The following is a 15,769-nucleotide window of genomic DNA, read 5'->3' on the forward strand; positions in this document are numbered from 1 at the left end:
ATTAAGACAATTAACTAAATTAAGTAGGTAAATTGTACCAATAGGAACTAAGTCAGATCCAGTCAATAAAGGTCATTAGGATTGTTAATTTAACAATTTAGTGGTACTGTGTATAACTGTAGCGCTGAACATTATCTGAGAGGATAAAACTTCCCAATATACTAAAAAAATTTGGGCTTGGTTCATGGGACTCCTGGTAGAGTTAGTTCGCACAACTCGGTCGGTCATTTATTAGTAATCAACCTAGTGTCTTGCACAAGTGTGTGTTGACCAAAGTTGCCATTCCGCATAACCACAAGATCATTAGCAATGGGAATACTGTAGTAGCAGTGATGGTAAGAAAGACTAAGGTTTGGAAGTTCGGTTCGTTTAGACAGAACTGAAAGGTATGTATTGCAAAATACTGGTAGTGAAAATCTAGAAACAGGTAGAATAAATGTATCTGCGTTACCGTGATTGATTCTGAGCCAAATCGCTCAACGTTGCTGAGCATTTGACATGATAACTGCACAGACCTCGATTGAACAATCTGCATTTACCAACTTATCTTAGACCAACAACCAGGGACCATATAGGCCGATACTATGTTTTGATTTGACACGGTCTGCATCTCTTTAAAGCTTATTCCTACACTAGCTAACATTGCCCACTGAAGTAAACAATCCTCGAACGAAACACGAACAATTATCCGGAAACACTATGGACAAATCTGCAGCCTACATATGCAGGAACAAAGTGTAACGGAAACTTCTAATTAAAGTTTTCTATACAGTGAAAATCTGTATCTGAATACATTGTTATAATGTTGTTAAGACAATATGTATAGCCAGGACGAGAATGCTCATTAGCTATCTTGAATTCATCAACATTTGTTACCGTTGCTCGGGGTATGAAACTTTATATTTATACAAATCACGTATGTGTAGAACTTAATAGTAAACATTCTATGATTACAGTTAGTATTTCTATATGAATTGCTAAGACGATATATGAAAACATGTAATAAAATAGCTCTTAAAAAATATAAACAATAATTATATTTTAGACATCTTATTGGAACAAAGATAAAAGTTGGATTTCATATTCTGGTGCCACATCAATTGAAGTTATTGGTTGCATTGCTTTCTCATATGCAATTAACAGTTCTCGTCTACGTTTCTATATAGAGAGAGGAATACATAAGAGAACGTGGGAGTACAAATGGGTACAAATAATATAGAATTAACGGAATAGCTATCTGTGGTTCTTATTGCTTCACTTTGGGGGACCGGGAAATGCTATCATTATGTATATATAGTACCATGTGCCTTCCGAATACATGTGGAATCGGTCAGAAATCGAGTTTAGACCAGTAAGCTACTAATATACAGATCTATTCATCAACAATGTAGGTTAATACATACTCTGCAGTTCATATTTCATAAAGGATACTCGTATATTACTAGTATTTGATTATAGGTAACGTCAAAGTATTACTAGCAATCCTCATGTTAAACACACAGAATTGGATAAACATAGAAAGTCACATGATGAAGTGGATATTTATCAACTATAGTGGTCGGAACATGTAGCACGTAAGTTCAACAACCACTTTGACGTGGAATATTGACCAGATAAGGAATAAGTTGGAAGGAGGCTAACGACGGCTAAACCAAAACATGATATAAACTGGTTCATGAATTCATTGACTGTTGGATTAGTCCATATTAGTAGACGCAGATTCATTGGCTGGGTTTAGCGTGATTATTGTAATTACTGATTGGAGACATTAGGTAATATGACAAAACGGATCATGACAGTATAAACACATTCACTCCTTTCCTCTTAGATACGGAGTTTTTTAATGATTGTAAACATTTAGTCCCAAGAAGTCATTCATTCTCGAATTATATTGTTTCTGTCCACTATTTTCTATTACCAAAGGCAATGTTACTACTTTCACTACTCTGATTAACCGTCTTGATGATTTTATCCCTGTGTTGACATTGTGTGCAACTTGATTTGATACATATATGCACTAAGTTCTTTATTATTTATGACGGATTTATTCATAATTACATGTATTTTTCAAGAAATACATATTCTCAGAAGCGGTTTTGTGGAGATTTTAGTAATTTTATAGAGTGACAAATCATGAGTCTCTTGAAGCTAGACCATCATGGAAAACCTGGAAGAACTGGACGGTCGTTTAGTACTCTGGCGCGAGACTGGTAGGTCCTCGGTTCGAATTTCGCGGGTGCGGGATCGTGGATGTGCACTGCTGAAAAGTCCCATAATAGGACGAAACGGCCGTCCAGTGCTTCCGGGTTTGCCATGATGGTGGGGGGGCGATTGAATCATGATTCAACTATGAAAATACTAAATTCTTCACAAAACCCTTTCTGATCTAACATCACAAATTGTCAAGAAATCTTTCAAAAAGTATGATTATCATAAGCATACCTTGACAGCTGATGCTAATTTATTATTAACTTCTTTATTCATAGTCTCTGATATTATAATTTGAAAACTGGTAGTAACACCACTGTTTTCATCTCCTGGAGGATTAGGCGTTGATTTACATGCATGTTGATGAAATTCCGATTTGATTGTCTCCGCACTTGGTAACTTTCCATCATTAATTGGTCCAGTAATACACTTTTTATCATTTTCACTATGCACATTTAACACCTAATTTTTTAAGAAGTGAATCATAAGGAAAATATTATATTTTGCTGTGACAATTTTACAATACCAATCATGGCTCTGCATGATGCGACAAGTGTTAACGGAAAAACTGTTAATATAAATCTGTTATGAGCTGTATTGTGTTGTGTAATACGGTAGAACAAGCCAATGGGCAGAAGTAATCAATGTTTAGTGTAAGGGATTACAAAGTACTTGTATAATTCGTATAAATAGCCTAAAACCACCCACTTGCATCTTGCGATGTATTCTACAATACAAATTGTTTTCGCTTCTTGTCTTTGAGTGTTTTGTCTACGTCGTGCTTTGGATGTGCGGAAATCCCTTCCTTTGTCTGACTGTGGCAGCTTCGAGGTCACGTTCTGCTACATACTAGTTGTGAGTAGCGCTCATCAAAATACCACGAGTGCGATAGGTTTTAGAAAGGTAGACTAGTGATTAAACATCAATTTTTTTTATGACTATTCAGCTTCATACCACGTGCATAAAATGAAACCGATGAATTTTATTATTCAAAGAATAACTACAACACTTGTTTTACAATATTTTGAATGCCAAATCGAAATTATTGATTAATGAAAAGATATGACCAAATATAACTTCTCGCACCTGATTCCCGCTATATGTTTTGACATTTATTTGTATGAAATTATTTGAACAGTATCAGTATGTTGATGATGATGCTTAAGTAGGAGTTGGCTTAATTCAGACCAAAAAGTCAAACCAAAACGGTGCTAGCAATCCAGTGTTATTGTTATCACCACGGTTCTCAACATCATCGTTTATAGTCAAGTAGCACAGACTAGGATCGTAAGTTGCTTTATAGCTGAACATTTAGCCAATATTGGACAAAGAGTTTATGTATAAACAGTTAAGAGTAATATTTCAACCAAATTAAATAAGTTCAGTCTTGTATTGGTTGCTTGAATCTACCCATTGATGTTAAGGGCTGCTAGCCACCACCATCTCATATTAAATAAGTTTAAAATACGTGTTTAGAAGTTCGTGAAGCTCATTCCTTTACTCCAATAATTTCATAACTAAATGGTCAAAATTGCATTTAATAAAGGTTAACTTATTCGTATGATTTCGTTCATTTTTACATAATCAGTATTACTTACTGACCGATTTTGTATTCCAAGAGTGAGTCAGTTATTCAATTATATGCAACGCAGAACCTGAAACATTTGTACCAGTCCGTGTTGTCACACCACATTAGTATATGGCCAAAATTATCAAGACAAATGCCAGAGCAGTTTAAGTAGTAACAGTATCAATGGAAGTAGAAAAGATTAGATGCAGAAAAAAAGATTTCGAGATGGGTTTTTAGGTAAGACAAAGAGTGAATGCATCTGCATCATTGTGAAAGATTTTTAGCCATGTCATCCAAAGGCTTATTCCATTGGTTGTAAAACTCCCACGAACTCTAAACAAGTAGTTTCTACCTGTTTACATGGTTTAACCCGTTTTCCAACGTCTTCATAGACAAGTATCACTTCTTCGTTTGTAGATTTTCTAGTGATGTATAGAAAACCAGACTAGGCTTCTGTTATGGATGATTTTGATTAGTGAATTTCGAACTGTTAAAACCAATGATTAGAACGTTAAGTAGCAGGTGAAAGCAGTGATATGGATGTGACCAAGTGATGGCTACTCACGGGACCGTAAAGTTGACTTGAACTCCCGACTGATTATAAATGAAGACCACTACCCAGATGAATATATTTTTCGTGTAATAAAATACCATGCTTATGCAGAGAATATGAGCACATACAAAAGTGATCGAATACCATAGGCGGTTGGAAGAAATCAGTTTATAGATCACTCACTGTCAGACCAATTTCGACCTGACTGCTAGGCTTATCTTTGAGGACTGTATCAGCTTCATAAGAACTTATATAAAAATCTCATTTAAGGTTTTTGAAGTTCTGAAAAGCGCAAAAATACCAGAAAGAAAATGCATTTAAATGAAATCAAAATTGGTTTGCGATATATAAGTACGGTATAATCTACAGAAGAATAAAGAATGGATGAGTCAATATTATTGTCATCAAAATCCTCTACAATACTAATCAACAAATTCAACCATTAGTATCAGATTTCCTAGGAATATAATACAACCGAGTCTCAGATACCCTTCATTTTTGTTTGGCTGTGTAATTACCAAATAAACCACTAAGCTTTACGCAGCAAACTATTGCACCGAACGACGTAACTCACCTCAATTGAAGAAAGTTGTAAGGATTCCTGAGAAGGTAAGCAATTAGAATCCGATAAAATTCGAGAAAACAAGTTCACACGAGATTTACTGTGTTGTATTGGCTGACAGGATGTTGGTAATTTTGGTCGTTTATCAGCTTGGGAAATCTTCGACTGTATACGAGGAGTAATACGAAATAACCCGGCTAAAAAATTGGGACCGTTTAAAACCATTTCACGATTTAACGATTTTTCGATATTAGTAACAAAGTCCATGACTTTTAGGGAATGGCAACAGTTTTCCCTATCTGCACAATTCTTTAGATGCACTCGACTATTCATTATCGTGCACTACTAAAAAGAAAAATAAAGTTCCTGAGTATGTAACTACAAAGAATTAGTTGGTTCCTCCATAAATTATAGTCTCACCTGGAATGTTTGATAGAATTTCATACCGTTTCTTAATGTTTATTTAGAGCGGTCCACTGAAGAGATCGTAACTAAGGCGAATGTGTTGTTAGCGAGTTGATGTGTGACGAGAAAAATGGGATACTATCAGGGTGTTTGCTCGATGACAAGAAATTTTCCCAAGATATCCTTGTGGGTTACCAAACGGGCATAATATTTTAGTTACTTTTGTGGAATGCATTGGTTAAAAGTGATGCTATCAACTCCCTTTTTTCTCTTTAATTAAACGGAAAGTACTAACTCTGAAAATCATGCATTTTGCACCCTAAACATTCAACCCTTTTTATAAGGTCCGTAAAATATTTCTACCCTTACAAAAAATTGCTACCACCCCTTCCCTACCTCCACTCCTTGACTCTCGAATTAATACCTACTTACCTACTTTTATTAAAGAAAACAATGAATAACAATCATTGATGACAAAAGTCTCATATCACGACAATCTCGGAATCGAAACTAAAAAACATTGCCAAACTATTGAAACAGTGTCCAGAAACTCCTAAATAAATACTGAGACATACAAACAAAATCCCAGATATGTACAAGTGTGAAATATTCGGAAATATGCTCAAAAAAATTTGAGGATAGAAATAAGAGCTTCATATAAAAAGATTATGTTAAGGTTTCCAAACTTTTATATATGCAACAACAAAGCTACTCAGGCTTCTAACCATTTCCTGGGCACGTAAGTGCAATGTAGCCGATATGGAATCCATTTAGTAATTTGTACCAATGCTCGAACATTGTTTCAATGCATACGAATAGGTTTATAGAACTAATTCATCCAAACGGTCATTAGTGTGATATGGAAACTGTATTGATATTGATCTCAAAGAACTTCGAAATCGCATGAATCTGACATTTATTAGTCTTCTCTTGTCTTCGTGAAACATCGAGGTCATCCATCCAAAGATATTAAATGGATCCAGTACATGATATCTATTTGCAAGGCAAACAAATTGTATGAAAAAGTTTTTCAAATATCATTTTCAATCCCATTCGGTTTGTTTTTTTGTCAGCCCCGTAATTTTGTGTTGAACTTCATATCCTCGGACCAAGTTCATGTTTCCTTCGAAGATATTTTAGACTAGAGAAGCAACGCATTTTTTATATTTAGTTAGAAATCAGGTATTTCTGTGTCAATGTATAAATGAGTTCTCCTACAATTAGCTGATTAGTATATGTTTTTGAACTTGTCACTTCAAGTTTCCCTAGAACTGCTTGTATTAAATACGAAGCAGTGAAATGAACTTGAGAGCCATCCGATGAAATTTTCTAATACTTTGCTCTGTAGCCACGATGTAATATAACCTCGGGGTCGAACAAATTTGCGTTCGTTTAATAGTGATTTTTATTCTCGTGGAAATATGAAAGATGATTCAAAAAGGAATCGCAAAGCAAACAACAAAATTGAGAAAAAGTTCGTTAAATGCTTATTCTGTGGTAAATTTCATTTTCGTAATTCATGTGCAGTCCATAATGCTAAATGTTTTAAATGTGGCAAGATAGGACACTTTCAGTCAGTACGCCAAACTTCTGTTCACTTTGCTTCAACTATTACTAAGTCTTAAAATTCAGATCCCAATAATTCCGCCGTTCTTAATGATCATTTCTATTTATCCACCGTTTCAAAGGGTTATGGTCATATTCAAAGGCTATTACATAGATCTTTCATTTCATGACTTTATTGTGGACACAGGTATTATAGAGTCCATTATTTCATTCAAGAACTTGAAATCTTTAGATCCTAACGTTGTGGTAAGACCCACTGAAATCTCAATATTGGGCATTACTGAACACAGATTGTCCATACGAGGAGTCTGTGAATTGCCAATAAGAGATGATAATTCTTCATATATACCTTGTGAATTTTCAGTTAGTTAGGCAGGACTGTCAATACTGGGTTTAAAAATCTGAAAAGGCTTAAAGTGGAATTGTCTTAACTGGTTTCTAAAGAAAATTCCGATGCTGTACTTAAAGATTTGATAGCTGCATGTGTTGAGATAATAAAGTCCTTGGCAAGACTCACATGTTGGTGGCCAGAGATAAATTCAGATGTATGTCGCACAGCAAACGATTGTGAGAAATGTCATAAGCTAAAAGTCAGCCTTCGAAGTGGACTCCATGGCTAGTATATTCTGAGGCCTGGCAGAAAACTCACGCAGACTATTGTAGTCCATTTCCTCGCAAATACTATACACCTGTAGTTATTGATTCTTTTTCTAAGTGTTCTAAAGTTTTTTCACAAATTCATCAAATTTCGACTTCCCAATACAAGCATTAAGGAAGGTGTTTAGTCGAGAAGGGGTTCCCACTGTGTTAGTGACTGATAATGGCTCTTATTTCGCTGCGGATGCATCCACTAACCGGTTGAATGGTATAGGGTGCTCCCTTGCACCCTTGTTCTGATGGTCAGGCAGAAAATGTTTGTCAGGACATTGAAAACTGCCATTGATTTTATTGCTGCTTCAACACTTAATGAACTGGAGAGGGGAGTAGATACATTTTGTACTTCAATATAGAAATGCTAAACATTCTGTGACGAAAGAGACTCCATCAAACGTAATAAAAGGAAGAATTCTTCGTTCGAATACGAGGCGTTTGGAGTCTGCAGAAGTTACATGTTATCGTGGGAATGATCTTCGACCAGCCAGGAAGATTGTGGTGAAGAATGTTGGAAAATCTATGGTGCGAATTCCAGATATCAATGACTTGAGTCACATGATGGAATACCTCGAATTATATATCAGTGTGTATCCCCAAATACTCACATACAGTAATCGAAGCGTGAGATTTGAGAAGAGAATGTAAATTGGGAACGTGAAATCGGTTATAACATTGTGACGTAAACACCCAACATTATTTCGTGGGACAGGATAGTGTTGGATAGTCTATGATGCAAATTCTAAATATCAGTAGTTTCACTACACAACCGACATGATGATTGTATACAATACCTGGAATCGGGTGAGTCTGTTCCAATTTCGGTTGTTAATTCTAATACTAACGAGTGCATTCCAGATAATACAGGGTCTACATCCAACACTCTGTCGGAGAGATGTAGGATAAACTTAAGAAAACGTACAATCGATTACAGACACTTACACTCCAATTTAGTCTGTGGCCGACATGGTACTTGTATAAAACAATGATTTCTTTGTATTGATGACTGTTTCGATTTTGAATTTCAAATACAGTTCATTCGTCGGTGCTCATCTAATACTCCTTGATTAACATAATTCAAATACTTCAAATAATCACAAACAAACAATTCAGCCTCACTTCTCATCTTATTCATAACCTTGTCGACTGACATAAAAGTGTAAAAGAATGTAAGTATAATAATAAGGCTATACTCACGTTCTGTGGGAGTCATTTTCACAGTGGTTTCTTGATCATTGCTCCCATCATTAGGGATCGATATCTTAGTGCTTGTTCGGTCATCTTCTGGTTGTATGATTTTATTGTCTTCTGAGATTGCATTGACAGTATCTTCTTGCCCAACGACCGGTTGTTTTCCGAGAGATGGATCATTATTTGTGACTTTTTCTTCCTGTTCAGCTGATTTATTAGAAAAAAACATCACTTCAATTACATTCATAAGGGCTACATAATCTACGTTTCTAGAGTAACACAGATGTTTGTCACTGCTTATCAATTTCATCGACCTTGAAATAATGTAGTGTTTATAGAAACCACTGATTACTTTGTATTGATGACTGTTTGGATTTCAAATTCCAAATACAGTACATTCGTTCGTGTTCATCGAATACTTCTTGATGAAATTGCGTTATTGCTGGGATTGCTAGTTTATACTATAATTCAAATACTCTTGAACATCACATCGGCGTCGCGATGGAGCCTGTGATGGGACGGTTGGATATACATTCGGATTTTAATGCTTTTGAGGATTACATGGAGAGGCTGGAAATGTGCGCTATGACTGAGGAAGATATTAAGAATTTTAATATTGTGGCTCATTTCCTTATGTTCATGTGGAAAGAAGCATACAGGTTAATAAAGACTTTGACATTTCCAGACAAACCGATTTCACTCCCTTATGCAACTCTCAAGCAACTACTACTGAACCATGTAGAGTATACAAATTTCGAATGCGGCAAAGGAGAGACATTCGATGAAATGACTCGCCAGAACATCAAGAATTCCACTACTTTACTACGTCGCCTCAGTCCACCTGAAATAAATCTCGTATTGATCCGGCAGTACAGTTAGAATGTATTTGGAAAATGGGTTATTTGAACCTCCTAATAACTCTATACATCCCAGAAATGATCTGTAACTCACTATAGCTGAGTCACACATACGTGGACTTCTTTTGGGTATCAAATAGTAAAAATTTCTATTCGAAATTCATCTGTTAATACTATTTTTTGATTGAGGTTATGAGTAGATCAATATTAGGCCACCACTGAAAACCTCTGAGCACTGGACGGCCGTTTTGTCTTAATATGTGACCAATCCACGATATTGGTTGGAGTTAAACATTAACACTGTTGAATGCCGGTCAATGGTCTAAAGGTTAGGCGTTCACGCGTGACATTTGAAGGTCCTGGGTTCGAATCCCGTGTGTGTGGTCGTTAATTCATACTACTGGAACGAAACGGCTGTCCAGTGCCTACACGTTTTCAACAATGATCCAACAGTGATCGATTCGTGATCAAAACTCAACAATATCCACAACCCTACAGTGACACAAATCATCCATCTGATATAGGGTATTCATGAATAATCCACTTTCCCAGCACTACATACAGAACTTCTTATTCGTAATGTTACTAATTAGATTTTTTGACAAAATGTGTACAAAGTTACATGGACATGCATTTCATCTCCAGCAACTGGAGTCAAAGACATGTATAAGTTCGTTCGAATGTTCATGACGATACAAAATAGAACTAAAACAATCTATTTACCGAGATGATAACAAAGGTGTTTATCTGATAACTGTGAAACTCACAATGAAAGGGACTTCATTATAATGGTGACTATACGGTATTAGTTTTAAACCTAGTCTTATGACAGGACAGATTAACACGAAATTATAGCGGAAACTTAATCGTAATAAAAAATCACGTTTTACTGAATGGTATTAGTCAATATTTGGATAACTATAAAATTAACCAACTTGACAGTTTAAACGAGGTTTTATATATAGGCGGAAATGTGCAGCTGACATCGAGTTTCAACATTGAAATGTATAGCAATTTCGTCATATGATCGTTTAGGAAATATTTATAAATAACCTAATTATAAAAAGTTCGTCGTATAACACAAGATACTTATTTCCCTATTACTCGTTTACAAAGAACATTGTATGACTTAGTGTATTACAAAATTTAAATATGCAAAGTTCTTATACTCTCAAAGAACCGTTACCAATTTTCGTAACCAACAGCATTTACAGGCGCATGAGCTCATCCATTCTCTCAGAAAACAGTGAAAATATTCTAGAATACCTCGGACATAGTCTCAAGCTTAAGAAAACGGAGGAAGATAATTCAAAGATGGATAGCTAATGGCTAAGAGATATTGCAACATGTAGTGTTCAAGAGTTGGTACTGATGCACATTTCCTATACACGAAACCAGGCTGGCAGACAGAAATAGCAGAGAGTAAGGGATAATTCATTGAACACAACTAGATCCACAGTGTGTATACATTTATATACATATATATCCTTTAGAAAACTCAACTTTGTGTGCTTTACCTATCATCACGTGCAAATAGAAGCCAGTCACGTGTACATACCGTTTGGTGATTTCTGATTGGACCACTGCATCAAGAGGTTTATCAGATCATAAATAAGATAGCTTAATTGATACAACCACAAACTGAGTTCCAGTTTGTGTTAATGGCTCAGTAAATTGTTCTTCTTTTGCTAAACGTATTTATTAGGCACTATGACCCTTCAACATTTAAATCATTACAAGCATAACACAAAGTTATAAATACAATTTAGCAATTGTTCTTCCTATCTTCTATTTTTAAGTAACCATAGGATCTGAGATAAAGTACTTTGTTTGTTTAAGCTCACAGCGTCTTATTATTTTTTTGAATGGAGTCTATGTATTCATTTATTTATTTGAACACATAAATATTGATACAAGGGGGCACCAGTTATATATGCCCCACACAAATAATTGTCATTTCATTTAATTATGAGGGCTATGATACTGCACGGGTGCCCAGACCGAAGCCGGTGGTTTTCTTAAGGGGCCACACCGAAGCCTTTGACCTAAAGGTTTGATCCATAAGGCAGTGGAGCATCCTAAAGAAGTGCAGTCACACGATTGGTTCATACGCCATTTGTCCCCTCACGATCCCGGAGCCAATGTGCACCATTGATTTGGAATCGGGGTTTTTCACTTACTCTAGGTGGACTTTCAGTGTCCACCAACCCGGTAAGATGGCCGGACATTCGCTTTTCGTCCTCTCAATTTCGTAAACAACACCCGCAGCACGAGAAGGCAGTAAGACTTCACTGGCGAAGGCTGTATACGCGTGGCCGTATTCATTGTAGATATGAAATCATAATCTATGAAACCAATTACAATTTGACTACGATGTACCTCAAAGTGTACAAAACTGAAGCCAAACTTTTCATACAATAAGCAAATATTTTTCACAACAAGAAAGAAAATAGAAATCGTATATAGACAATATCAACACTAAGTTGTATATTTTCAAGTGGAAGTCATATTTGGTTTAGTTTATTTTACATATCAACATTGATATAACTAACATATCTATACAATAATGATATACATACATATGCGTATCTATACACAAGGAGCAACCATTTGACGAGCAATCAATGATAATCATAACAGTCTATATAAACAATTTCCAGGTAAATAGTTGATAATTGTATACATTTACTGTAAATAATAGTAAATGACCATACTCCATGGAAACTTCAACAGAAGAAAGGGAGGGGGAAGGGAATGAGTAACTGTAATTTCTGATCAATAAGATTGAAGACAACAAAATATAAAAAAAACTGTCAAAAGTATCAGAAAAGACAGTTCACATTCATCATAACTGGATCATAAGTACTCGACAACGTACAATATAATGGCAGTAAAGCCTTGAATACTAAGAAATATCCAAAGCTTCTTTCAATTCAATCATTAGTTTCCAATCTTCTTTTTTCAAATCAGAACGGAAGTATTCTTTCATTACATCGATACTTTCACGACTTATCTGAAAAAAGGAAAATAAATAGAAATGGATAAGATAGCATATATTTAAACTTATATCAAAAGGTTAGTCAGTCAGTCAGTCACAGCGTAGAACTTCGTACGTACGTACGTACATCAGTTCGAGCTGTCATACCACATTAGCACAGAGATGAGTCAAAAGGGATTCTTAGGAAAAAAAGGATACATACCTTTGAAACTAATAAATCATTTAAATCAAAATGTCGTCCATATAATTTTGGTGTTTCACCATCAGTTGGATCATACGTATACAACTTCCATTCCAGTACGTGCTTCATCAACTGGTTTATGATTACTTTCAATTGAAAATATACGTCCTAAATGAACACATTCACGACTAGGTACACATATAGGTGTACCAACACGTACTATACCAGCTTCAACACGAACACCAATAACAATTGGAGCACGTTTATTAAATATCATTTCAGGTAATATACGTAATTTACAAGGGAATACAGCTAAATCACGATGTTTACGTTGATTTCCTGTCTTCAAATCATCCCTATAATAAATAATAATAGAATCAATGATTAGCTTTGATAAGTAAACGTATGATAAGTATTTTGTATAATCAATCAACCTATATTAATGACCATCAAACCTAATATGAATGAAGGGATATAAATTACTTGGTCGGTTAAAGAGCGGTTAGACTAAAAGCAGCAATCCCAATGTTCTAAGGCGAAGTCGTACTGCTGACTGTACAGAGGTGTCACGGCAGTAAAGTGTTTCCTTAAGACAACAAGCATAACAGAGATGCTGCCTTTCCACAAGGAGGGGTGGGGTTAGAAAAAGTCAACCCTAAAAATGAACACCTCACCTTATCTCATGGATGTCCGTCTCCGGTGGTAAGATACCAACAAGTACGGAGCTAACACAAAAACTACCAACAGAAAGGTCGTGTGACCGACCTCAAGCAGTTGTCCCTTGGGCACTGCGGTCACGCTAGGCCACCATGGAAAACCTGAAAGCACTGCTGCTGAGGAGGAGTCCCACAATAGGAAGAAATGGCCGTTCAGTGCTTCCAGGTTTTTCATGGTGGTCTAGCGTCAATTGACTCATGATTTCAACTATTAAAATAAATTTGTTTATTTATGTTTAAGTTTTGTCTTTGATCAACATCGTTTGAAGGAGAACTAGTTGCCCTAAATAGGCATTTATTGATTTACTTCGAAACTTACAGCAATTGTCTAGTATATAAAGTAGATTGACGCAATCTCTATTTATTTCACATGATCATTACAAGGGAAAAAAGAAGGTACACTTCTAAATTCCGATGTACATAAGAATAAAGGATTAAGCAGTATATGAAGTGAACAGGTCTTAGTTCGTTACATTCTGACTGATCAGCTGCTTAAAAACGGCAACATTACAACATGAAAAATAGAGTAGTAGTATATTATTGATATGACGAACCGACATCAGTTATAAACCAGGAAGCAGTGGGTGGCTGTTTCGTCTTAGTATGAGACTCCTCAGAACTGCGCACCCATGATCACATTAGGGATTGAACCTAGGATCTTCAAGTTTCGTAGATAGAGTTTACCTCTAGACAGCTGAACCAAAATCCAGTGATGCACATCTAAATTCAATCAATCCACAGTATTGCACAACTATCTTCTTTTGTCTTTGGTGAGTAACTTTCTCACACTTAATACGTTCGGACTACAATGGTTACAACTTCTTACTAAAATTCCAGAGTTGCCTGCTGAAATGAGTCAATAGTAAGGGGATGATAGTATAATAACGTTAGTCTGCCTTTATACTTTGATTTTGAAATGTTACAAATTATAAGCAATGGATTAGAGGATCCAACAATGTAACAATAAATGCAGTCTTCTGACCACTATAAGCAACAATGCAGACATGTTCCCCCTCGAAATGCAAAATGTTACTTCAAGATTGGGTTGCATCCACACCTGAACTAATGATAGGGAGTGAAGTAGTTGAGCGTGCTGACCGCTTCACTTATCTTGAGAGTCTCATCAGCCCTTGTGGTCTGGTGTTTGACGAAATTTCAGTACGGATACAGAGGGCTTGTCTAGCTTTTGCCAACATGCGTCATTTATGGTGTAGGCGAGATATCCGTCTACCAACCAAAGGACGGGTTTACTGTGCAGCAGTTCGTTTCGTCCTACTTTATGGCAGGGAAACATGGTCGATAAGAGTATAGGATATTCGTAGGTTACTGGTATTCAATCATAGGTGTCTTCGAAGCATTGCTCGGATATCCTGGGACCACTGAGTAAGTAATACAGTTGTTAGGAAACGGGTACTAGGTAAGGATGGCAAATCGATTGATGAAGTAGTGAAACTTTATCAGTTGAGATGGCTGGGACACGTGTTACGTATGCCAAACCACCGAATGCCCCGATGTGCGATGTTTTATGGTGTAGGAGTAGGTTGGAAGAAAACTAGCGGCGGCCAGACCAAAACACGACACAAATCCATGAAGTCACTGACAAGTGGACTGAGCCATGTTGGTAGGTGTAAACTACCTGGTTGGGATTCGCGAGATAATAGCAATCGATGGTAAGAGACCTTGAATGACATGGCTCAAAATTGTTTGCAATGGCGAAGGTGCATTCACTCTTTGTGTTCTACCAAATTCTAATCTTCCGAATTCCTCATGTCTCTATCATCTTTCTCTTTCCAAATTTATTTCACCGTATTATACTCCTTGAATAACATCTTCAAACCCTAATCTTTCCGATTACTGCTTACACTCTTACTACTTCTACCACTATGGGATTTGAATGGACAACTGGATCTCTGTGCTAATGTGATATGGCAACTTCGACTGATATACGTACGTATGAAGTTCTACGTTGTGACTGATTGACTGACTGAACAATAAACTCACAATTGTCTCTGTATAGAATTCCGTTCTTGTTTTCTTTTAAGTTAAGAAAATAAATGAACTACTAATATTTGCAAGAAAAAATTTACAAAATAGCTTGCATATATGCATATTTGAAATCATGAGTCAATTGAAGCTAGACCACCATCGATTAAGTTGCTCTGGCGCGAGGCTAGTAGGTCCTGGGTTCGAATCTCACGAATGCGGGATCGTGGATGCGCACTGCCACTGAGGAGTCCCATAATAGGACTAAACGACCTTCAAGCAGTGCTTCCAGGTTTTTCATGGTGGTCTAGCTTCAATTGACTCATGA

The 15,769-nt window shown here is 36.2% G+C and overlaps 2 protein-coding genes across 2 annotated transcripts; both read right to left on the reverse strand.

Annotated features, from left to right (window-relative positions):
• Positions 1-1,016: 1,016 nt before the first annotated feature.
• On the reverse strand, positions 1,017-8,953 carry Smp_171000 (hypothetical protein; the record flags this gene model as incomplete). Its single annotated transcript, XM_018795329.1, has 4 exons — positions 1,017-1,158; positions 2,443-2,670; positions 4,906-5,090; positions 8,713-8,953. 4 exons carry the CDS (start codon positions 8,951-8,953, stop codon positions 1,051-1,053), a joined length of 762 nt encoding a protein of 253 aa, XP_018649653.1. The 3' UTR covers positions 1,017-1,050.
• Positions 8,954-12,320: 3,367 nt separating this feature from the next.
• On the reverse strand, positions 12,321-13,019 carry Smp_089550 (putative eif5b-like protein; the record flags this gene model as incomplete). Its single annotated transcript, XM_018795330.1, has 2 exons — positions 12,321-12,576; positions 12,840-13,019. The coding sequence occupies 2 exons, from the start codon at positions 13,017-13,019 to the stop codon at positions 12,469-12,471; spliced, it is 288 nt and encodes a 95-aa protein (XP_018649654.1). The 3' UTR covers positions 12,321-12,468.
• Positions 13,020-15,769: the final 2,750 nt, after the last annotated feature.

The sequence above is a fragment of the Schistosoma mansoni genome, chromosome 2 (genome assembly GCF_000237925.1).
Source record: "Schistosoma mansoni strain Puerto Rico chromosome 2, complete genome".
Taxonomy (NCBI): domain Eukaryota; kingdom Metazoa; phylum Platyhelminthes; class Trematoda; order Strigeidida; family Schistosomatidae; genus Schistosoma; species Schistosoma mansoni.